This window comes from Pipra filicauda, unplaced genomic scaffold, assembly GCF_003945595.2.
Source record: "Pipra filicauda isolate LSUMZ 115617 unplaced genomic scaffold, ASM394559v2 scaffold52_size3558583_pilon, whole genome shotgun sequence".
Lineage (NCBI taxonomy): Eukaryota > Metazoa > Chordata > Aves > Passeriformes > Pipridae > Pipra > Pipra filicauda.
Window position 1 is genome coordinate 3140623 of NW_024104676.1, and position 25677 is coordinate 3166299.

Genomic DNA, 25677 nt, shown 5'->3' on the forward strand with positions numbered 1-25677 from the left:
GTCCCACTCTGCTCTGCACTGGGGTAGCCCCACCTCGAGTCCTGTGTGCAGTTTGGGGCACAACAATGTAAGAAAGATATTAAGATATTAGAGAACACCCAAAGGGGTGCAATGAAGATGGTGAAGGGCCTTGAGGGGAAGCCGTATGAGGAGCAGCTGAGGGCACTTGGTCAGTTCAGCCTGGAGGAGACTGAGGGGAGACCTCATTGTGGTCTACAATTTACAATTTTGTCACAAGGGGCAGAGGAGGGGCAGGTACTGATCTCTTCTCAGTGGTGACAAGTGATAGGACCCACGGGAACAGCATGAAGCTTTGTCAGGGGAGGTTTAGATATCAGGAAAAGGTTCTTCACCCAGAGGATGGCTGGGTGCTGGAACAGGCGCCCCAGGGAAGTTGTCACAGCACCAAGCCTGACATAGTTCAAGAAGCATTTGTACAATGTTCTCAGGCATATAGAGTGATTCTTGGAGTGTTCTGTGCAGGACCAGGAGTTGGACTGCAATGATCCTTGTGGGTCCCTTCCAACTCGGGAAATTCTATAATTCTCTGATTCGATTCTATGCTCTTTTTGCCTGATTTTCATTGTTTCAATAACTGCTGGTGAAAAAAAAAAAGTGACTTCCTGTTTTCTCCTTCTCAGAAAGCAAGTTTATATTCCTTAGTGTTGTAAAATTGCTAGTGTTGAAGGGAAAATTCTAATTGTAACTGCTCAGCAGTTATGATCTGTGATCAAGGAACGATGGTGGAATGGACCTACGGTTGGGCTGAGGTGCTCCATACAGGTGCTCTCAGGACTGGTGCTGGTGCAAGTGTATATAGGGAACCTGCTTGAGATGCATCTTTGCAGACTCCAAGTAGAACCTCTTCAAGTAGAACCTAGTATTGCAGTGCATCTGCCCAATGCATTGTTCATTAAATGTTTCTTTTATATTTAAGTACAAACATGTGCTTAATTCACCTCAAAGGACACCATAAAAATTCCCCAGCAGTGTCTAAAGCTCAAGCCCAGAACAAGCACAAAAAGCAAACACCCCTTCCCTTCAATTAAAAATCACATAGTTTTGAAGACTTCACTCAGTTATTGCATAGTTGTGTTTTTTTCAGTATTTTGTATTTCTCCTTGAGTTTGTACCATGAGTGCCTGTGCAGGTAGCCTCCTGCTACCCCCTCCCCATTTGGCATCAGAAAGAATGTGCACTGGTGCTGAAGTGCCTGGTCTGCCTGCCTGGATGGTACAGCAGGTACTCAGGCACTGAGACAGCCAAAATGCATAGCAGTCACAAGCACAAGGACAAAGAAACAAATGACTGAGGAAAGGAAAAGTTTCACGCAGGACTAAGGGAGACTTAGTCTTTTTCTCCCTTCCCATCTGGTCCCCTCCCTCCCTCTGCACATCTGCAGAATTACCAGCAGTGACAGCAGTCCCTGTATCCCACACCCTAGATTGTTTTCATACAGGAAAAAGCCCACTGCCACCCTTCTCCCAAAAATCTGATAAAGTGAGCTCTACTTTTTTTTTTCTCATCCTTTGTTTTTGATCTTCTCGTTGCTTCATATTCAACTTTTTCCCTTGGCTCAACCTGTGCTTGACGTGGTGATCATGGTGTTTGCAGAGAGTCGAAAGGTCATGCCAGGCAGTTCCCATGTTCTAGCACCTTCAGTTTGATGCCTGCACATTTCATGGCTGCCAGCACACAATGACTGACTGTCCTCCTCCTTCCTGTCGACTCCATTTGGATGCAATGAGGGCGGCTGTCTTCTTTGGGGCACTGGTAAGGTATCAGGCAGGAGCACTGGGTCTGTGTCTCTGGGAATGAATGTGTGGAAATTTAGCAAAAATTGTGATGACTAAAACCAAATATTATAGTTTGATGACATTTCAAAGTCCAACAGGGAAAAACATCATTGGATGTTTGTGATATATTAGTCACAAAAAGCCTGTAGTGCACACACTAGATGGTGGGGTATTAAGAATAATCAGCTTTAAATAGCAGTTTTTGCAGTAGTGGCCCATACAGAAGCAGAATTGATCTAACTATTTTTATCCACTGGCTTTCCCTTACCTTTCTTCCAAACAAAAAGATATTAAGTTGACTTTCTGTTCCCAATTATCCTTGAACACAGTCTTGCTATGAAATGGAGTCTTAAGGTCCATATTGTGTCAGCTCCTATTTCATTAAAGCTCCCTTTATGAATGCTAAGCTACTTGCTGCTGGCCTGTGGTAAAGTTCAGTCCTGGCAGTTATTTCATTACCCATTTCTGATCTAATCAGGTTCTGACTCTTTATATTCTTTCCCAGAAATTCCCTAGGCAGGAAACTAAGTTTCTGCCTTCACTTTCTTAAAACATGAGAAATGTGTCCTTTCCTCCATTTGGCTGTTTTCATGGCACTGCAGTATCTTCTGCCTCTGTGTTGATACCTACTACTCACTCTCAGAAAAACCAGAACTTTCATTTCCTAAACATTTGTGCACATTCGTGAAAAGTAGACTTCTGTGGAGATGGTGAGGAGTCCAATTCAAATCTCTTGATCTCAATGAACACTAATTTTATTTAATGTATTTTTCTCCCCTCTTATTTTTTTTTTGTACAGGGCACCTCTGTAGGCTTTTGAGAGAAAAATACTGAAGTGCTGGCACAGGATCTAGCCTTAAGACACTGGCACAGCGGGAGCACAGCTAGTCTTCTTACACGGCCTGGAATAAATAAGCCCAATGTTTTCTTAAAATTATAACCACTTTCCCAGGAGCAAAAGGTACCTAGAGGCTCCACCAGAGCATGTCTCCCAACAGACACACCTGGTCATGCCCTCTGCTCAAGCACCGCACAGAACAACATCTCATGCAGTAATTTTACAGCTTCCTGCTTCAAATCCTATGTTGCAGAAATCTTGCATCTTTAAAGCAGGGTTTTAGGATTGCTGCTCGCTGCTGTTGCTTTATTTGCCATTAAGGAGACTGGTGTGATAAGGATCATGGTTGTCTCTGGAAGCAAGTGCTGGAGTGAGCGTGTTTGCCACTCAGCCTTTTCCTAGCAAGCACTTGATGTGCAGAGCCAGGCAGCACCTCAGACATTTACAGGAAAACCTACTGCTCTTATCACCTGGTTACACAGTAAATAGCCAAATTGCACAACAGTATTTATAAAATAATCCTCTTAGGGATTTGACCTGCTTAGCTAGTTCATTAAAACTCTTAAGCAGTGTTTTCACATATGGGTATTTGCAAATTTTACCATTAAAATCCCATTAAGCCTGGTGGCCCCAGTCTTGCTTTTGAAGTAGTATCATGATCTAATTTCACAATTTAATTATATGCTATAGAGGGTGTGGCCCAAATTAATTCCTGAAGAACAAACTAGTGGTTAGTATCTCACAGGGAATGTGTGATAACATTACCAACTACATTCTTGTGATTAAAGGTTCAAATGTTAATTCTCCTGGAAAAGTTCCCTTAATATCCAAGTTCCTCTTGTGCCTTTCTCATGGGAAGTAACAACGATAGAGTAGTTGTGGGTAAGAGAAAAGGCACATATTTAAGTGTAACACTTGCTAAGAGGGACTCGGGACTTACTGCATTTCCACACTCCTTGTGCCCAAAGGGACCACAACGTCTATAAGTGCCATTCTTGGAGCAGTGAAAGAGTCAGCACATTTCACTTTTAGATCCAAAGGGCTGGATAAATCTCACCATTCAGAAGTCATACCTGGACAATCCTCCCAGTCATAGCAGGTGTCATAGCCACAGGGCACTTTCTTCAAGCTATTTGTAGAGAGCTTTGCCCTTTCAATAGCCCAGTCTAGGTTGGAATCACCATGACAAGGGCCAGCATGCATGAAATGAAATGACTGCTCTCCAAGGCACATTTCAGCTGAATACTGACAGCTGGGCTTGGTTACATTCTGTTCAGAAACAGCATGTAGCACACAGATCTCTTCTGAGTAGTAGCTGTCCAAAGGAAGTAAAGAAAAATTATTTTAGCATTCTCTGGAACAAGTCCATAGTTCTAAGTTCTCCACCAGCATCGGATGAAACACAGCAAAGCCATGGCTAGGCCAGATACTGGTCTAAAGACCTAAGGCTGTCCCAGCTGCTGCAGGACCTGGCCCTGATACAAGTGCTGTGAGATGAGGAAGCTGTGGTCCCATCCAACAGATAGGAGGTAAAGTGTAGGGGGCGTGTTTAAGGTACAGGGGATGTACCAGGGCAAGAGTGCCCAAGGGAGCATGAGCCGACGTAGACAACCTTATTGGTCAAAGAAGTCACATGGTTTTGAGGGATAAAACCAGTGCCGAATTTGAAATAAATTCTCTTTGTTCACCATCTCACGAGGAGCATGTTTTTCCTTATTATATGAGGACATGTGCACCCTACAGTAAAGGACATGTGCCTGTACAAGAAAAAGGAGATGCTGTTACCTCCACAAGGATGTGAAATTTCCTCAGGCTCTGGTGTGGCTTTTCTGAGTTAATGCATTCCTGCAAGTCTGCCTCTAATGCACAGTTATCTTGGGGCCAAAAGCAGGCAAAACCAGCCAAGCTGCTTGTAGTTTCTTTCTTTATGTATTGCTCTTGGTTACTGAGTGGATTCATTCCTAGAAAGTGTGTGCATTTCCAAGCAACATAATTTTGTGGAGCTTAGTCTCTTCCCAAAGAGAGAATCATAAAATCATAGAATGGCTTGGGTTGGAGGGGACCTTAGAGGTCATCTAGTTCCATCCTTGCATGCTCTTTGTGCAAGATGATGACAGTGAAAATATAGAAATTGGAGAAATGAAGGAAAGGGAAAGGGAAAGGGAAAGGGAAAGGGAAAGGGAAAGGGAAAGGGAAAGGGAAAGGGAAAGGGAAAGGGAAAGGGAAAGGGAAAGGGAAAGGGAAAGGGAAAGGGAAAGGGAAAGGGAAAGGGAAAGGGAAGGAAAGGAGTTGGGTACTCCAGTAGCAGATGGTAATGTAGATTGAAAGGATGGATTACGGTGTGTTGTTTCCTTAATGTAATTAGGTACATTAAGTATGCATTAGGAACAGCATTGCCAGTAGGTCATGGGACATGATCCTGCCCCTCTACTGAGACCTGGTGAGGGCACATCAGGAGTGCTGTGTCCAGTTCTGGGCTACTCAGTTTAAGAGAGACATGGAGCTCCTGCAGCAGGTTCAGAGGAGGGCAACAAAGATGATTAAGGTACAGGAGCATCTCTCTTATGAGGAAAAGCTCTCTTATGAGGGAGCTGAACCTATTCAGCCTCAAGAAGAGACAATTTTGAGGGGACCTCATCAATGTCTATCAGTATATAAAGGGAGGCCCCAAGAGGATGCATCCAGGCTCTTCTCGGTGGTGCCCAGCAATAGGACAAGAGGCAATGGGCAGAAACTGATGCACAGGAAATTCCATCTGAATATGAGAAAGAATTTTTTACTGTGCGGGTAATTGTGCACTGGAACAGGTTGCCCCGAGAGGTTGTGGAGTTTCCTTCACTGGAGATATTCAAGAATCATCTGGATGCAATCCTGTGCCATGTGCTCTGGGATGGCCCTGCTTCAGCAGGGAGGTTGGACTGGATGACCCACTGTGGTCCCTTCCAACCTGACCCGTTCTGTGATTCTGTGATTGTTCATTTATTTCATAGGCTATAAGTGGGGTTGTAATTTGCATACAGAGGAATAGGTAGCTAGTATCTGAACAGAGAGCTGTCTTGATTTGCAGTTATCTTTTGCTGCTCTTCCTGTTCTATGTCATAATGGCCTCTTGGTCTATCATTACAGAAACTTTGACTTTTCTTCTGAATGTGCTTAACTTACCCACAGTCTTCTTCTGGAGACATACAAACACACTGAGATCCAACCTGCTTTTGTCCTAGATTGCAAACACCTCTAATTTTAGATTGTACATCTGAAACAAAAGAGTGAGAATTATTGTAACTAGTAAAAATGAACAGAAGCATCTTACATTCCTGCCTTAAAAGCTAAAAATGGGTTTATTTCTATTCATCCCACATTTATCTCTTCAAAAGCTCCCATGGTTGGGATGCTACATGTATTTCCATCAGTTTTTTTGCAAAAATCACTGGAAAATTCTGTTCAAGAAGAGAAGCTGATGTGTCAATAGATTGCATTTTCCTACTTCGCTTTCATAAAACCTTCTCATTACAGCGTGGTTTGGTTTGGTTTTTAAGAAAACAGTTGCAGTGTCTCAATTTCATTATTAAAGTTTACAGCATATTGCACCCAAAAATTATAAATTTGATGCAGAAGTTGGGGATGAAATTATATGTCACCATAGTAGGCACAAAGTAAAACAGCCGCTCTGCATCTTATACCCCTCCTATTTCCAGCTAGCTAAAATAAACAGTGCTGTTCATACCAGCAATATAGAAACAGGGAAGTATCTGCAGGCATACTGACCTTTCTTACATGTAATAGCCCTCGAAATAGGAGGTATCCAGGACAGGTCTTTCTCACAGGTATACCTTGTGTGACCACTGACTATAAACCCAGCTTGGCAGCTCAGCTTCATGGTGTCACCAATATTGTACTGTTGCTTAAACGGGGAAATTGTGACATTGTCAGATATTGGTGGCCTGAGGCATACTGAGGCTGTAATAAACAATAAAAAAAACATAGTTCTTGTTGTGTTTATGGTGTGTGGAATATTTACAGCAAGTCATAATGCTTTATCTGAAGAGCCATATAAAGACATTCAGTAACACTGAACATTTGATTGACATTCAAAACCAATAAAACATTAACACAATTAAGCCAAGAAATTTTCAGTGCACTGTCATAGCCTTTAAAATATTTTTAAAGTAATAACTAAATAATTACAATAATGTTTCTAATGTATGCCAATGTGAGTAATTTAATTTTGCAGTTTAAAAATGGTAGGAATGGCATTAACAACACATTTTAATTTTTCTTTTGTAAATTAAACAAAATGAATGACAATAGAAAGCTCCTAAGTATATTCAAGTAACTTTTTTTTATGTTAAAATGAACACTAAGTCAATGAAATCACACCAAGTTCTAGAAAACTACTGAAATCTCTCCTGCTAGCAAACACAGGCCAATTCTGATCTCTAAATCTTAACTGCACTATAAATACTTCAAGGCATTGATTTATAGTGGAGATTCTCAAGACAGCCTGGGAGGTCATGGTTAAAGACACATCATCCATTTAATATAAAAAATAGTAGACAAATTTCTATACAAATAGTTTCTTCATCACAACTGTATCAACCTAAAGATATCTGAAGTCTGAAAACAAAAGGTGAGTCCTTTTGTAAAAGGTATTTAAAACTAGACAAGAGAAGGACCTCATAGCATCCATCTGAGAGTTCTCTAATGCACTGAATATTACAATATCCTTACAAAGAGCATAATAGTAACACTTCTGAATTGAAAGAGGAGCGATGTAGTGACTCAGTATATTTTTGCCATCTCTATATGAAATACCCTCTTAAAATGCAATCTTTTCAGATGTCATTACAGATTCTCTTGTTAAAAGCTGTATTAAAATCTTTTTCACGTCTTTTTGTTTCACTTCTATTTTGTTACTGGGCTAAATTAGTTTCCTTTCTTACGTTGGCATTCAACATGTTGCTGTGTCCAGGTTTGATCTGGCAGACACCAAAGGTATTGATAGCCAATGAGGCTATAACCACTCACACAGGCAATTTCAACTTCTTCCCCCACAGCATACTGGTTCTTTTCATTCTACAAATAAAAAAAAAAAAAAAAAGCAAAAAGAAACCAAAAAGTCCCTCAAAAATCTATGGTAATGAGACTGAAAATTGTCAAAGGAAACAGTGGCAAAACGCTGATAAGATGTAATGAATTCGCTTTTCTTACTCTGGAATAGGAGTCATCCATTCACCAGTATAATGATAAGTTTGTCCAGTTGCACTAACTGATGTCATGATTACAAAACAAGAATTCAAGGACCACTTGAAATGGGTTTTACCCTGACTTTCTTCAGTTGCTGATGTATTGTGGTGGATTAGAGTCCCACAGAACACTATGTACATAGCAACACACTCACAAGCACAGCAGCTAGCTTGGATATCAGGCAAAGAAGCTGTAAAATTTCCCATGTCTGCAACTACTATACTTTGTTTCTGTATCGTTTTTCATGCTCACCCTGATAAAGCCATATTCTGGTGGGTCTGGCCTGGAACATCCAGACTCGGGTTCACCAGTCAAGACATTCTCTTCTCTTCTGGCTTCATCATCATTTATACAAGGAGCACCTCTGAAAAGGGAAAATTTGCTGTAAGGATGTATCTGAAGCATTGGTGTCACCAAATAACAATGGCAAAATGTCAGGAATGTTCATCAGGAGAGCTGCAAGTGTGTCCTGTCCCCCCTCCCTGACAGTGAGAAAACTTTATTCTGTCAAATAAAAGACTGTAGACAAAAAACTGAAGGTGTTGATAGGAGGAAGAATGTGAGAGCAATAAAAAAGTACTAAATACATCTATCAACATAATTAAATACATATTTTTATAGAGTAAGAAAAAGAGTCAAAGAACAGCATAACAGGAAGTCTCTAAGCAGTCCCTGTAATTCTGTTGCCACCAGGCAGTGGTTAAAGGAGGCTGGTCTCTGTCAGCACGGAGCTGTACAGCCCACAGGGTCTAACTGAGATGAATTACAAAGAACCGTGGAACCCAGTGCTTGTAATCCTCTCCTGTTCTCTCTGGAATCTTCTCTGCAGCCACTACAGCAAGGATAGTGAAAATCTTGCTTCAGCTCTTGGTCCCAGCAGAAAGACTGAAGCCTTGCACTTGAAAATGAAAAAGCCTAAGCCAGTTCAGGGCTAGAATTTGAAGTTGAAACTGCAAAATCAGTAAATCAGGCATACTTAAAGTGGGAATATGAAAAGCTTAGTAGCTTCATTGGAATTCTGAGACTGTGTTCGGATATAAATTGCTAAGAGAAGAGGATGTGACAGTAAAAAAATGGAAATTGTGAACTCCCATGAACTAAAGCAGATGACTTTAGACAAAAAGCTGTGCAAAGCAGCATACGAGAACTACAGGTATACTTCAGTATGCAATTCATCAGCAATTTTCTAGGAATAAACAATCAATAAAACCAAATTTGCAGCAAGTTGCAGAGATTTTCAGACTTTCCCTTCTCCCTGCTCCACCACAAGAGTTCAGAGAGTAGTGTTGTCTGCTATTTCTCCTTGATAGTCACAGAGCTACTCTGGAGGGCTTCTTAGTTGTCCCATGACTATGGAGTTCTTTTGATCTACTATTTTCTTACCTGTCTGCGAACACAGAGACATAACAGTCCTCCACTTCTTCCCTCTCTCCTTCACATGGCTTCCCGCCGTTCATTGGGGAGGGGTTGTTACATTCTCGCGTCCTTCTTGTTTTGAAGGAAGCATCGCATGAAGTCCACTCAGACCAGCAACCCCATCTGCCATCTACAGCAACTGCAAGAAACAAAAGAAACACCATCTTTTGGCAGATCTGTACCATATACAATATTTCTTTTAAGGTCACATATGAGAGGGATGATGGTAAATTCATAATAGCCTTTTTCAAAGGATTTAAAATTGTTACGGTTAATAGAGTAGATTGTGTCTAAAGTGCCAAGTTTTCCAAAAGGTGGCCACCCAAATTCCAAACTGCTTCATGAAAACCTAAAATATATCTACCTTTCTAGTTTTGACTACAAGTAACATCCAAACCCAGCAGCAGCTTATTTTTTATTTTTATTGCACATACAGGTGTGTGAGTTTTCATGATGCTGACAACATTCTGAGATAGGTCAGTATTTAATGAGTTTTTAAATAAATATGAGCTCTAACACCATGTTTAAATCCCAAATCTACATCCCACACCAGTTAAATTAAAACACTACTACTACTGACTTCTCTTAACCCCTGGCATATGTTATCTGTACACACCCTTTCTTTACAGCATACAATATATTTTTACATCCATTTCTGTGCATCTTCAGTTGTTTATTTCTTTCAAAATATTTCTTTATCGGGATCAGATAATGAGACCTGTAGCTACATAAGTGACTTTCTATTCTGTCCACTTTTGGTCCTGGAATATAAACATATGTTTCCCATGGGTATGGCACTAGTGCCAATTTCATTCAAAAATGATTTTGCATTAAACTGTTCTTTAAATTCTCCAGAACGATGATTAGGTTCCCTCTCCTTATGACAACTGCGTTTTCCTTCTATACTATAATCAATAGTTTTTATCTTCATTAGCCATTTGGTCTTAAGCATAATACACTATAGGGAAAACTAAGGAATGGTTTCTTAATTTTTGTATCAATAATCTTTGATCTCAACTTCACCCTTATCGCTGAACAACTCATTCATTATTATCTTAATCACATAGCTAAGGAATCTTTTGTCTTATGATATCTTTTGAGATGTGCTTATTCAGTTTGATTCTTTTATCTTTAATCCTACCTTTATTCCTATACTTTGTGGACATTGGCATGTGGTAAGAAGTGCTATGGATTTAGTAAGGGAAGGTTATGTCAGATTAATCACTGACAAATGGATGCCAGAAGGACCATGTTTACATTATGACACTGTCACCCCAAATACCTGATTTGTAGCCTGGAGCTCGTGTCTCGCAGTTTTTGCCATAGGTGCCAGCCTGGCACAGGCAAAGGCACTCTGTCCCAGAGAGCACAGGCCTGGCATTGTTTGGGCATGGAGCACACTGGCAAGGGTCAAACCTGCTCGCATATTCCCTCAGGGCTCTCCTCAGGTTGCGGCGTTTGGTCACAGCACACGGCACGTTCCTCACCAGATCCACAATGGGCGACACCTGGTAGACAAGTTCAGTAAGCAGCTACCTTAACATGGCAGGGTCCTTCTGGGTGTAACAGAAGGATTTTAAAGGCACTAGAGCCTACATATGAAACTATATCACACAGGAGTTGGATATGTTGAAAGTTATGGATACTTTAAAGGAGCATGACAGTGCTATACATCTATATTATCCCATTCATACTGCTTTTATTTCCCCAATTTAGGGCTCTGTGAACCACGGGAAAATCAACCAAGTGGGATGTGGTTGAGGTCACCTGGTCTGTTCAGCCTGGAGGAGGCTGAGCGGAGACCTCATTGCAGTGACAACTTCCTCATGAGGGGAAGGGAGGGAAGACACTGATCTCTTCTTTGTTGTGAGCAGTGACAGAACCCAAGGGAATGGCCTGAAATTGAGTCAGGAGAGGTTTAGGCTAGATGATAGAAAAAGGTGTTTCACCCAGAGGGTGGTTGGGCAATGGAATATGCTCCCCAGGGAAGTGGTCCCAGCACCAAACCTGACAGAGTTCACGAAGCATTTGAACGATACTCTCAGGTAGATGGTGTGACTCTTAGGGATGGACCCGTGCATGACTCGATGATCCTTCTGGATCCCTTCCAACTCAGCATATTCTGTGATATTATGTCTTAAAATTGAGGACACTATAGATGATATGGGGTTTGCTTACATCCAGAATCTGCCATGTCAGACTTCCCTACACTGCTTTCAGGAGCACAGCAGATGCAGCGGGAGAAACCTCACTGCATGCTGCATTCAGGCAGGTTTTGTTTTTTGCCTCAAATGCTTTTCTTCTGATGTCGAGGGGCTGCTGTGCCAGCCAGGGAGGGAGACAGTTCAGTGCACTCACAGGAGCAGTGGCATGCTGGGTTGAATGAGCAGCACAGAGACACAGGGGTTTTTTTTCAGTTCACTAATTTGACATACTCTGCAACATATGCCTTACAAGAGAATGATTACAGGGGAAAAAAGCATTTCCAGCATCATGCACTGTTTTCCTGCACAGTAACTAACCCCTGCCCATGCCACCCTGCTGGTGCCAGAGCAATCAATTCATACTCCTCGGTCTTACTCCCACTGTCCACAGACCATGCAAACCTGGTGTGGCTTATAAACCCAAACAAGTAGTCCTAAAAAATATTTTGTATATTTATGTTAATCCTGTATGTATGTGTGCTCTAGACTGAGACAATGTGCATTCATATCACACACAGCATCATCTCTATTTACATGAAAGAGCACCTGCAGAGCTCTCTGAAGAGCTGCTAACTCGTGAGTCATTGCTATCTCAGTGTTTTTCTTGTTCTTCTCTTACCTCATAGTCAATCACCACAGGATTGTCCTTTGCTGATTCCAGCCAGTTTGTGAAGACTGTGTGTCCTGGAAAAGCTCCCTTTTTCTCCCAGGCCAGAGCTGCTGCATACTCTGACCTGCCACCTTTTACTAGGGAGACTGACCGTTCTGATGACTCCAAAATGGAACCTGAAATGGTTAAATAGTATTTTTAGACAATGGCCTCCAAAGACAGCGGATGTAACAACAGAGTTCTAAGAAAAAGTGTAAAAGGATATAAAAGAATACATTAAGATTTATTTTTTGAAGCTACCCTTGGAAAAATGAAGTCTAAGCTTGGAAAAACAATCCCCACTATGACACTATGACAGCAGCCTGCCATAAGATTCCACATGTGTTTGAGACATGAGCCATGGAGATATTCAGAACTGTATAAGACAGTCGTGGAAAATGCCTCCTCTAGAACACACTGCAAGGCAGGATATTTAGTCCTAGCTGTAAACACCTAAGTAACAGAAATTGATTGACTAATGAGGACAAAAATATGGTGGACAGGATGAAATCCCTGGTTTTAGTGATGAAGAACATGACTCTTACCATTCTTGTGGAAAATGCACCAGCTTTCTGCAGTTTCTGAGACACATTTCTGGCACTCCTATACCTAGATGTCTGCTTGGCATAAGGAAGGTGGGAGGGGAAGGTCAGGTAGTGTGTTATTGCTGCCCAACTCTCTCAATGAGCCCTGATCAACCCTTAAAGAAGATCAGGGGCTCAGCTACGAACACCTATTTCTACTTGTGCTTATCTTCCAGTTTAGCATGCCTGGCCCTGGACCCAAGGCCATGGGGAATGTTTGTCAGATCTGTGACTGACTGGAGAACCAGTGCCATGGGTTACCCAATAATGGTGTTCTAGAGCAGAGGAAGACTGCTCCTACACCATAATTTCATTTACAAGTAAGGTGATGATTTCAGTGCTTGCATCAGATGCAGACTGGCTCCTCTGACAGTGGTGGAAGAGCATCCATAGCTCAACAAAGCTGGGAGGTCATCTGGAGCAGCTGAGAGGAATGGTATCTCTCAGGGTAAGTAACAGGACATGGTCCTTGTTCTCATCATGGTCACCTTCATGTCTCACAGTCATCCTGTTTGTGGTGCATCTGGTACTGACTTTCTTTTTCTTCCGGAAGAACACACGCTTGGTGGTTTCTGTTCGGACACACTCTGTTGATTCATCAATTGACAGGCCTAGAAATAACACAGAGCAGCAGCTTCATCACCATAACCATGATACATGGCAGGCACCCTGCCCCCAGGTTCCTACATTGAGGTGACCCAGCAGGTTTCCCTGCTCCTCACCCACCACTGGAAACTTCACTTCTGCAGGCAACTGCTTCCCCAGGTACAAAGAGTGTTGGACTGATTTCCATTTCTGTGGTATTGCTTTTTCATGTTGACAGTCTGGCAGTCATGAGAAAATTTTAGAGTAATTTCTAATCCATACCATAAAGTTTATTAACTGTATCTCAAAAAGTACCACTTAGACCTCTGAGTCCCACACAACTCTATGCTGGAATACCTTTTTCTTAATCTGAATGTCTTAAGTGGCTTCCCTGAACACAGTGACATTTACCAAATAAAGAATCTCTTGAACTTTTCAAATTAAGACAGCATAGAGCAAAAATTTCTTCTTGCTCTGTATGTAGGCAGGGTGAGTAATTCCTATGTCTGTGAGAGTCTAAAGAATTTCTTGCTGTTGAAGAATGTGGTGTAAGACCTAAAAGCAGTGATAAGAAAAACTGGTAAACAAATATTTTCTTGTTAAAGATTACGTACCCGAGTTCTGCAGTTCCTCAGAGCTGTACTGGTAAAGAATGTCATAGGAACCACCCATCTTCCCAGAGGTGTAGTAATGAGTGCCAAAGTCATCAAATATTCTGCTGTATAAAGCATAGTTGTACTCCAGGGGCAGGTGGTTAAGTGCTTTTAGAAAGACGTCTGAGAGATGCAGATCTGACTCTTTCATTGTGAAGTTTGCAACAGAAATTACTTTATGGACTCTAATAAAGTTGGAATTCTAGAAATAAGAAAAGGGCAGTCTTAGCACCTTCAGAGGGAGTTAAGTGCAGAAAGTAGAGGAACCAAGAGTATATCCTGATATACGTTGCAAGAACTAAATAATCCTGTATATCATGATGCTTTAACCATGAACAAACTAGCTGTGGGTTTTCCAAGAGTTCTGTGAGGTTCTTGAAGGTTTCCTTACATTTTCGGAGTATATAGCCAATATTCCAATATTTGTATTCCAATAAAAAAATAGGACTCATCATTCACCTACCAATCCGAAAGGATTCTTGCCATAAAAAATGCACCAGCAATTGATCAGACAACCACAAGTTTCAGAGGAAAAGCTTCACCTTATAATGATCTATGGGTTGTTTGCAACTAATCTGGAAGTGAGTATTTTGGATCCTAACTCACTGTTATAAAGTTCCACAATTTATCAATCTACTAAAACTAAAATGAAATTGTAGGGTTAAAGACCTTATTGAGTTCAGGTGTCAAGCTGTTAATGAGAGGTAAAAAGAGAATGTTCAAACACTGGGAACATGGAATCATAGGATATCCTGAGCTGGAAGGGACATCTCTTACATGTTGGGAAAAATATACGTTTTTGAAAGAGCTTGTTGTGTTTTTTCAATGCTAGAGGCTGTTTATGTGGGAGTTGAACTAAACAGAAAGGAAAGGAATAGCAAATACTGAAAAAAGGGATTTCTAAAGTGAAAAAGGAAACTGATATCCCAAGGCCAAAGCAAAGAGATCAAGAGAAAAAGCAGGGGCAGGAAACAGGAGCAAATGACCAAACAGCAGATAGGAAAGATTCATTATAAAGCACTTTATACAATTACTTATTTATACATCACTTCTTCTGTTGGATTATGATGCTCTTCTCCGCCACACTTTCTGAATTTTCAGCAGTGCCAGCTAACATTTCAGTTATGACACGAAATTCCAGATCACTTTGGCAAATATTGATTCTAAATCCTTAGCTGGTTTTACCATGCACTTGCATGCAAGCTGGGCAATCCCAGGCATGAGTACAGACTGGGAGAAGAACCCATCAAGAGCAGCCCTGGCAAGAAAGACTTGAGGGTGCTGGTGCATGAAAGGCTGGACATAAGCTGGGAATGTGCAGTCACAACCCAGAAAGCCAAACGTGTTCTGAGCTGCATCCAAAGCAGCATGGCCAGAAAGTCAAGAGTGGTGATTCTGCCCCTCTACTCTGCCCTTGTGTGACCCCACCCGGAGTTCTGCATCCACGTCTGGGGTCTTTAGCACAGGAAAGACATGGGCCTGTGGGAGTGGGTCCAGAGAAGAGCCAGAAAAAGGATTAGAAGGCTGGAGCACTTCTCCTATGAGCACAGAATGAAAGAGTTGGGGTTATTCAGTTTGGAGGCCTTCAGGGAGACCTCACTGTGAGCTTTTGGTGCTCAAGGGAGGTTTATAAAAAAGATAGGGACAGACCTTTGAGTAGGGCCTGCAGTGGTAGGACAAGGGGTAATGGTTTCAAGAGAGTAGATTCAGACTAGATATAAAGATGAAATTTTTTAGGATAAGGATGAAACTTTGGTTCAGATTGCCTTGAGAGATGGGGGATGCCCCATCCCTGGAAACAATCAAGGCCAGGTTGGATGGGGCTCTTATCAGCCTGGTCTTGTTGAAGGTGTCCCTGCTGACTGCAGGGTGGTTGGACTAGATGGTCTTTAAAAGTGTCCTGCAACCCAAACTATTCTATCATTTTATGATTCTATGATTAAAGGACCAGAAATCAGGAAGACATACTGGAGGACCAGACAACTTAGCTAAAGAAAGTTTCTGGTAAACAAACATAAACTTAAAAACCATCAAGTTTTCTTATATCTTCCATGTCAATATGGAAAAAGGCATAAGTGGCTAGGGCCTTCTAAAGACCCTGGAATGTTCAGGTGAAACTTTTATGCACACAGTTTAACCTATAGGTCTGAATGTGACCTCATAAAGCCCAGGTAAGTTCCCCCTCCTTTTAAGTTATCAATATAAACTCCTATTTGCACTATTTAGGAAAGTATTAAAAATTCCTTTTTAGGTCTCTCAAACATACATAAGTACATATCTATCTACACACACCCATTAATAAAATTTATACAAATATTATTTATTTACATACACACATGTGCATACACACACACACATACAGATAAAAATGAGGCTTACTGTATGATACAGCAGAGAACATGAGGAAGACTCAAAACTCCTGCTATGGATCCACTAAGAAGGGCTTTTAACTTGTGTTGTCTTTAGCCAACACCAGATGAAATTATTGGTGGGTTTATGTTATTTTATAGACTCATGGAATGGTTTGGGTTGGAAGGGACCTCGAAGATCATCTAATTCCTCCGCCCTTCCCCCCTCCATTCTAGTTGCATTAGAACTTCTGGGTTTCAACAGTCCCTAGATTTGTTCAGTCCTGTGGCCTTTCCCATAGCCCATCCTTTATTGCTGTTAAACTATAAAAGTACATAATTTTATACTCCGTAGTATTCACTTGCATTAAAAGTGCAGAACCTTAAGGAAAAATGTTTTCTGTTGAGAGAAACTTTTCTGTGGATGTGTTATTTCTGAAATTATCTTTATGAGCAAATGTGTCTTGGCAAACATGAGACTCCAATATGCAAGTTAGTTACCAGATAAAGAGCTAATGTAGATTAATACTTAATACATGCATATGTATAACATTAATGAGTGAAGTTCCTTTATTTTTAGAGTTGTCTGCTACTGTTAGGTATTGTGCCCTCTTAATCTATAATTAGGATAGGAAAAGGAGTGGTTTACCCAATCTGATAATGCCAAATCTATGCTTTTTTAAAATGGAATAAGGCTATGATTTCTGTGCTAAACCCAGAAAACTATGTTGCACTATAGAAGGTATGTTGCAAGCAAGAACATCTTGTAGTACCAGAAGAGGAATTTTCTAATGTATTATTCTAGTGGGCCAATGCCTTGATAAGGAAAGTAGCCTTTGGTAGCTCAGTTCTGAAATGACCAGACAGAAATCAATCGAAGGAGAGAAACTAAAGACAAGATTTAATTACCTTTTCATATGAGGCTTTAATAGCTTTCTTGAAGGAGGAAGATGATGTAACTTGAACCCGCGTCTTTTTTGAGAATAAAAGTGGTATACCAGAAGATCTTCGAGCACCATGACTGGATGAACTACTTCGAGAAACACTATCACCCAGGGGAGTTAAATCCTTGTAGAAGTCTGATGTGACATCATCCTCTTCATCTACTACCTGGAGATTCAGTAAAGCAAAATACATTTGCCCAAATAATAATCTGAAGCAGAAACCTATTAAGAAATGAATTCTTGATTTCCTTTTGTTTTTCTATTAATGGCAAAAACATGTCTGATTATATGAGACCCGGAAGTAAGCTATGAAACTGTTCTGAAAATAAAAGATGAGGCTGAGAAAGGCTAATAGGCAAGATGAACCCAAGAAGCAGACATTCTAATAGGTATTTGTATAACAACAACAACAAAAAAACATGTAACACTTTCTTGTAAAATTCCCCACCTCCATGCCCCAAAGTTTAGGAATAATTTCCGACAAGCGTTTCAACACTTTTGAAAGAATTTCAGACATTCATGTTATGTCCACACTATGACTACTTTCCAGCCCTGTGGCTTCTAGCTTGATGTTTTCTGACCTTTCCTCTTAATTCCCAGCTAGAAGAATGAACAGGTTTCCAGAGGAGAGTCTTAGAGTATATTTGGAGTGTTTCACCCATACTACATGATGGTCTAAGTGCAGGTGACGAGGAACTGTGAGCAAACCTGCCTAATCAAGTTGATAAACCTTAGTGAGGGTATTGGGCAAAGCACCAAGACAACTTCAGCATCAGATTAGAAATTACTTATTTTCCAAAATTCAGGCAAATCCCTATGGAATTTTGAAAGATGTGATTTTTTTCCCTCCTCTAGACTTGTTTAATTAATAGGGCTCCCAAGGACCTTTGGAGGTGAGGTGGTCCATTCTCCCAATACACTTCCGTTTTACAAGTCATACAAGTCTGCTCCTTCTATAAGGACACTTCTATACCAAAAGTTGCTCTAAATGCTAGAAGATACAGATGCATTCTCAAAGGTGAGATTCACAAACCCTTAATAGTCCTGCAAATTGACATAAGTAACTTAATGAACCTCACAGCTATAAAGAGACCTGGGCAAACCAAGGATTGGTTTTCCCCTCTGAATATTTCTGCCCACAGTAATTTTTCTCCATTATTGACAAAGTCTACATGTCATGGCCGATTTAACTGCAGTTTCCATTGAGCATAGTAAGGTATCCTTTGTTCAGTTGTTCCTGTTAAAGTAATTCTAACACCACACAATTGTGACAAAACCCAGCAGTTCAGTTTTCATCCATTAGTTGAGCCTTTTTCCTCGACCTGCACTCTCTCCTTCTCAGTGCAAAATACCTATTGGCTTCAGGGCCTGCCCATATGTATACAGCCAGATGTTGTGCCCCAAACATATTATTCAAAGTATTTTCTAAATATCAATGTGTAACAAAAAATGACAAATCAGTAGTTCCCAGATTTTTTATGATATACAAACCAGGTTCATTTTGCCCTTGACCTGTCCTGCAAGCCTCCTCTCCAGACTGTGTATGTTTTGTCCTCCTGCCTCCCAAACTTGGTGTCTGCCTTCTTTCTTTGCTGCTCTGTGAAAGGGCTCAGCAGGGAACAGGTGGGACTGAGGGGTTGAAATGGCTCAGGGAGGAACTCTGTCCCAAGGCTAACAGGAAGGAAGCTGGAGTTAGGAGCTGCAGCCTTTTGTACTTCAAGGATACAGTAGTGATGGTAGAATAAGCTTTGGACTTGAACAAGCCTCTGGCTAGATGATGTCCTTGGCACCAAGTCAGAACAAAGGCACATCCAAAGCCACAGGGAAGCAGGAGAAGCTCAAATCAATCATGTTGACTCTGATATATGATTCAGTGAGCCACAAAACATATCCCACTTCTACACATCAACTGAGGCATGTTCAAGCCTCACCAGGTTGAGAAATCTTGTCCTAAAACACAGTACTACCTAAGACTTGAGCACATAATTTGGATTGGGGTTACAGCAAGGGCTTTTCAGCTAGGAGCTGCTGCTTGAGAGTACCTGAAAGCTGACAGCCTCCAGATTCGCTGGGACACGATACAATTTCCTCGTCTCATTGCGCTTCACTGTTGTGCATTGTCCTCCATTGAATGAGTTGCCAAGGACTTCCCCTCGGCTTTCTCCTGCCAGAATGTGAAACCTAACAAAAAATTATTTCCAGAGATTAAACAACCCCAGAAGGACATATGGACTTGAAACTTTTCATGATATATAGATATATTGAAGCTTTTGTAGGAGTATAAGCATCTGGGTTGTGTTACTGCCTTGAAAGAAACTCCTCTACAAGAAATTGTCATTCACATTGAATTCACCTGAAAAATGCAGTAGCATCAATGCAGTTTCCTACCTCCAGCACTATCTCATCCTACTGATAATCCCAATGTCAGCATGAGACAGTCAGTCTTAAACAGAGAAAGACCTAAAAACAGTCTGGGAAAAAGAACAAGCAGTTGTTCATTTCTACCATAAATGATATTACTGGAGCACATTGAGATGAAAATTCAATTAAAAATGCAAGACTCCATGGGACAGGTATCCCATGTTTAGAGTTTATACTGCTTAAATTAGTAGCCTGGAAGGGGTTGGTATCATGTGAAATATAACACAGACAAACAACAGCTTTTGAGGAACATCCTCAAAATTTCTGAAGTACTTGACACGCTGCATGGGCAAGTATTTCCAAGAGCTGGAAGTTTCCCATCCATGATATTTTGGGTGCTATGAGACAGGACAGGTTGCTCAGAGGCCGTGTTCCCTGACAGGTCTTCATCTGCTACACCAGCAGTGCCAGAGTAACACTGGAAGATGCAGCGGGCAAGTCCTAGTCTGATGATTTTATTGTATTTTTATAATTTCTTGATAATTTTAATTTGAGAGATTACATGTTTGAATGAATACTCTCACATGCTAGCTGGGAATTATCTTCTTTATGTAAATTAGTGAGATAGCAATCTTAAATTTATGAAAAAATAAACAAACTTGGCTTACCCACTGCCCATTAACTGCACACCAGGGATGCTCTCATACTTTCGGTTACACACAGTCTTTTTCCTTCCACAGTTTCTTTCATCAGAGTTGTCCCCACAGTCATTTTCTCCATTACATTCCAGGGTTTTTGAAATACAGTGACCTGCACCAGAGAAACAGCAACAGCAAGGATTCATCATGTCTGAACGCAGAAAAGGGCAGTCTTATCTTTTCCCGTAGTAAAAGTGTGAACTTGCTGTGGATGTCAGCAGTGAGGCACTATAATGCCTGGATTATTCCAATTTAGAAATGGTTGTTTCAATTCTGCCAGTTTTGTCTTGTTTTGAAGCCCGCAAAGGCTTAATCTTAAGTTTGGTAAAAGAATGTGTGGATAAAGTTTCTTTGGGGCTAATCAGGTATATTTAAAATGAAGCAAACAAGAAATTGCCACAAGCCTAATAAAAATAGTGAGAATCTGTGTTCAGAGAAACTCTATAGGTATGTTTGTACATGAAAAATTTGTGCAAAGAAATATTATTGTGACAGTGCTACTGTTTAGCTATCATGATCATAGTGACATGCCAGGCTAGATATTGCATTTTTAATTCATGGCCAGTCTTCGCGAACGAAGATTGGGAAAGGTCTTTACCCTTCGAGCCTGCGCAGTGGATTTTTTAGGTGAGACACAGTGTGCGCTGAACTGAGCCCACCCTTTAATCCCGAGGTTCATCTGCTGGGGCCGAGCGAGCTCGGACGGTGGCAGCGAGGTCCTCGGGACGTAGGTTTGTTTAGAGTGACCTTCTCTTAGATGGATGGCCTTACAGGGCTGACGAGCTCCATCTGCCCGGGGAAGTCCCCTGACCGGGAATCAAACCCGGGCCAGTGAGAGTGCCGCATCCTAACCACTAGACCACCAGGGGGCCCCGCATTTTTAATTACTTACAAAAGAAACTGTAAACATAAGCTTCTACCAAGCCATATAAAATCCTTACACAGGCTTTTCTCCCTGGTCCCTCTTCCCTGGAATTTATGCACGGAATGTGCAAGATCTGGATCATTTGGATCTTTTTTGTCTCAGTGTCCAATCTTTTGACTAGTGATGCAACAGTTAAACAATTAATTACCACTTTCACACTGAAATTTATTCTTGCAATCAACTTCCACTATGTTGCAAAGCTTAGTTGGGAAGCATGGGCGGGAATCCACCAGCGGCTCGGTACAGGCCTGACCCCCAAACTGGGATGGTCGCAGGAGTGTCCGGGTACGAAACTGCAAGGCAGAAGAAATAACCCAGGGTTGTTTGCATGAGCAGGTTTTGTAGCTCCAGGCAGAGTCACACGCCTCAGTGCTGCTGAAGATCAGTCAAAACCAGAGCCCTGAAGGAAATAATCAGTTATTCTTGTCCTTATATTCTACCATTCCAGGTAAGGCAGGCAGGGAATTGACATCCAAGAGCATCAATAGCCCTGATGGAGCATACATGATTAAATAGTAGATAACCTGGTCTTCAGCACTGAAGGAATCAAAAGTTCAGTCTCTGTATCTTCAGTTTTAAATGTACAGAAGGGAAGTGTGTGTGAACAAGCTTACAGAGATTTTTCCTGTTCTTTACCATCTCTATTGAAATAGAAATAGTCTGAACAGTGCCATGTATCCCCTAACCAGCTGACTTGGTTCCCACATGTGGGGCCCCTTGTCCAAAGAGTACTGGATGACTGGGGAGGACAAAAATGATTTTCCTGAAAATTTCTGTTACTAAAAAAGATCTGAGAGCAAAATCTGCAGCTCACTGGGTTTTCTTTCCCCAAGTCAGTACCCTCCATGCAGAACAATAAAGCACTTCAGATATGTTTTCCAATCCACTTCAAGGGACTTCTGGAAGACCTGTCTGCATGTGACTGAACAGTTCCATCTCTAAGAATTCTTTCCATTGGAAAAGCATGGTCCCTTGCAGAGTTCTGTCACTTCCCTCCCTGAAGACAAAAAATGGAGGAAGATTCTAGAACCAGTAACCAAGTGACTATAAAGGGAGAGTGTGGGGAACAACACCAGAAGGCTTTCAGGCCTCAGAGGATGCTTCTTTGTACTCCATGTCAGACCCATAACACTGACTATATTATTTGAGTGAGCTCCCATTTCTTCATCTCTCTCCCTCAGTGGGAACTTGCTTGACTAGTCTTCACTCTTACCTTGTAAATCACATCATCCATTCTGTTGGTTGTTAAGGATCACAAGCAATGATCTTTATAGTTTGGAGGGGAAAATGGATTATAGTCCAAAAAAAGCACCTTTTGCTTGAAGAAGCATATATGTTGCATCAATACTTAAAATTAGTAAAAATTAATGCTTTTATATATGGATGCAAGGTAAGACCCTCAGATTTTAAGGGGATATTGAAATCAGTTCAATTGAGAAAAATGCTCCCTTCCAGCTCTTGAAACTTCCTGTCTCCCAGTCTCTCACTGTTTCCTGCTCTGCCCTCACACTGTCTATCTCAGTTGCAAGACAGGAAGTTGTGGGTGGCTCACATCTCACATCTAGAACAGCTTTCTCACTCTGTATGGGCATCAGAAAGTAATATATGTATGTAAGATATACTTATGATGTCTGACAGGTGTTTCAGGATTGGTTTTCAAGAACTGATTTCTGAAGCTGTGGGGTACCTTCAGAGTGCTGTAGGCTGTGTCTGCACAGGACCTCAGAGCTGCTATCATGGTCAGCTTCAAACCTCAGACCCACCAGACATATAACTACCCCAAACAATCTGCACTCCACTCTCCTCTACCCTCTACAACCTTAGATTTGACAAGGCTTGCTTGGTTTCTACAGTTCACTTGAACATGACTTTTCACTTCTTCCCTCTCTACTGTCTCATCTCTAAGTCTACCCTCAGTCAACAGACAAAAGCCGAAGAGGAAAAAACACTGTCTAGGACTTTGTCCCACAGAGAGTAAACATTTGCACCTGGGGGTTTTTTTGTGTATACTGTGAAGGTTGGGGGAATGGTGCTCTGTATTTCTTAATAGCAACCTCAAACTGATCCTGACTATAAGATACAGCCTGAGCATTTCTAGCCAATGGGGCTTAGGATTTGTTGGCTAACTGTTTTCAACAGATGATTAAATTCTATTTTTCTTGCTTTAGAACATACAGAATGATATGGTTAAGCTGAGATGCCATGACTTGCTCTTGCTTAAACAGACACGCAAACTTTACAGCTTAGTTTATTCGTTATGTGAAAAACTCACCTTTAATTATGGCAGTGGAAACTTTGAAGCAAGTTCTCATAAAAGGATTTACTCCACTCAATCGCCCTTTTCTGATTTGGTCTGCTTATTTTAACTTGTTCCCTCCATCTTCTATTGTATAATTCATAACCAATTTCCCTTCTTAACTTAAACTGCCATTTTACTGATCAATTGTCATAAAGTTGAAACAAGGAGATCTCTTAAGCATAATTTCTTGCATTTAATGCATATAATACATTTTCTACCTACTTGTTTTTTAATGCATGGGTCACATTCTGACCAAGGGCCAAAGTCTCCAAGCTGACAGTTGATAGGACATGTTTGCTGGTTACATGCACGAGATTCCTGCTTTTTGCACAGCTGGTCACAGAAGTTTTGGCTATAATATTCATCCATTCTTATTTGCCTAAAAAAAAAAATTAACAAGTTATCCTAGGAAAGAATAGACAGATCGTAGGTGTTCTTTAACTGTGGGTGAAGGCTGACAAAGTTATTTGAGCCCAGCTAAAAATGTTGAGACATAATATGTAGTTGCAGAATGTTGCTTACAAGAAAAATCCAAATATGTCTGAAGTTTAAAGAGCAATTCTTTTTGATTCATGTCACTTCAGACATCCCAGAGGACAGGTACAGACAGAGCCAGGAGGAAAAGAGGGGATTTATCACAAGTTTAGATTATACCACAGAGCTGCATCCAATCTAATGCTGCTGAATCTTTTTTTGACTTTAACTGTTGTCATAAAACTAATGGTGCAGGGTGGAAGTTTCTGCAGGCTTGCCATGCAGGAGGTCACCCTTCCCATGGCAGTGTTCTGTGCTGGACAGAGCTCCCACCACAGGGCACTGAATGCCAGCCGTGTGTGCTTGCAGGGGCTGAATTCAAGGACCTGGCTGTACTCACTATGTATATTTCCAGATACTGGTTTGTTTGGAAGCACTGTACCATAGAATTATGGAATGGCCTGGGTTGGAAGGGGTCTTAAAGATAATCTAGTTCCAATCCCCCCACCACGGGCAGTAATGTTCTACATACATAATTTTGTAATTTTAAAGTCTTGCAATTAAAAGATGATTATTTGTCTGGTAAACACTTGAACATGACAATTTTTCTCAGCATACTGTGGAAGGCAGAGCTTCAGACACAGGTCCCCCTTCCCAGAACTGGTATTTTCACAGAGAATAAACAGAAACATAGAAGTACTGAGATAGCTTGGCCCTACCTGTGCCTGGTCTGTGTGCCATAATTGCAGGTTTGTGAACAGGCAGACCATGCCCCCCACGGGTAATGTTCACAGTAGCACCCCTGGCTACTCCCAATCAGCAGGCTCAGCAGGACCAGGTGCGTTAGCAGAGTCTTGTCCATGGTGAAGGTGTCCATCTACAGCACACGAACAGGCAACAAACACTCAAAAAGCTATCACAGTCATACCAGTATCCTTACAGAGATGTCTTTTCCAATATGCATATAAATCTGCTTCACAACACAAAGGCACTAAAGAGTGCATCTAGAAAGGGGCAATCACACATTTAGCAGTAATTCAGTTCATAACTTTGAGAACCAGAAGTCACAATGGTTTTTTTGGTCACTTATTTATCAGGAGTACTAACCATGACTGTGCATGGTTTCTGTTTTAGAAGTTGCTCATAAATCATTTTGAATGTGACAAATAAAGACGTGCTATTGTTCTTCACTGCTTAGAAGCATTCTCCAAAATATTTTCTAGATATAAAAACATGAAAGAACTCTTCCTATAAAGCATGTAAAACAACAAACAAGATCATAAAAGTAAGTAGCCCCATCTATTAGCCTGTAACCAATTCATTTTCACATGCCTTTAAGCCCTCCTCACGTAAGTGTTTTAGTGCAGTGAATCCTCTCTTCTCAAAGTTTTGATTAGCCTGTTGAACTGCAAACCATCAATATTCAAAGCTCATCTGAATTTTCTATCTGCAGTAGAAACAGAACATCTAGCCTATTTCTCACTCCAGCAAAACTTTATTTGATGAGACAGAAGGTTATAGGCAGTCTTTAGGAAGTAATAATGCTTAGTAAACTTAAAAAAAAAAAATTTGCAGACAAAATATTTATCCCCTCTCATCATGAGATTGAATCAACACTAGATTTGATAGGTTGTTACAGTAGAACATTATAATTTTGGT

General features: G+C 41.0%; 1 protein-coding gene across 1 annotated transcript; it reads right to left on the minus strand.

Moving 5' to 3' along the window:
* Window positions 1–1370: 1370 nt before the first annotated feature.
* Window positions 1371–24963, minus strand: C6 (complement C6). Its single transcript, XM_027714592.2, has 17 exons — window positions 24738–24963; window positions 23767–23923; window positions 21394–21538; window positions 20291–20432; window positions 19304–19442; window positions 17227–17427; window positions 13931–14171; window positions 13220–13342; window positions 12118–12284; window positions 10577–10802; window positions 9262–9433; window positions 8131–8242; window positions 7575–7707; window positions 6400–6591; window positions 5797–5887; window positions 3708–3949; window positions 1371–1808 (listed from the first exon to the last, which is right to left on the minus strand). The coding sequence occupies exons 1-17, from the start codon at window positions 24893–24895 to the stop codon at window positions 1627–1629; spliced, it is 2823 nt and encodes a 940-aa protein (XP_027570393.2). The 5' UTR covers window positions 24896–24963; the 3' UTR covers window positions 1371–1626.
* Window positions 24964–25677: the final 714 nt, after the last annotated feature.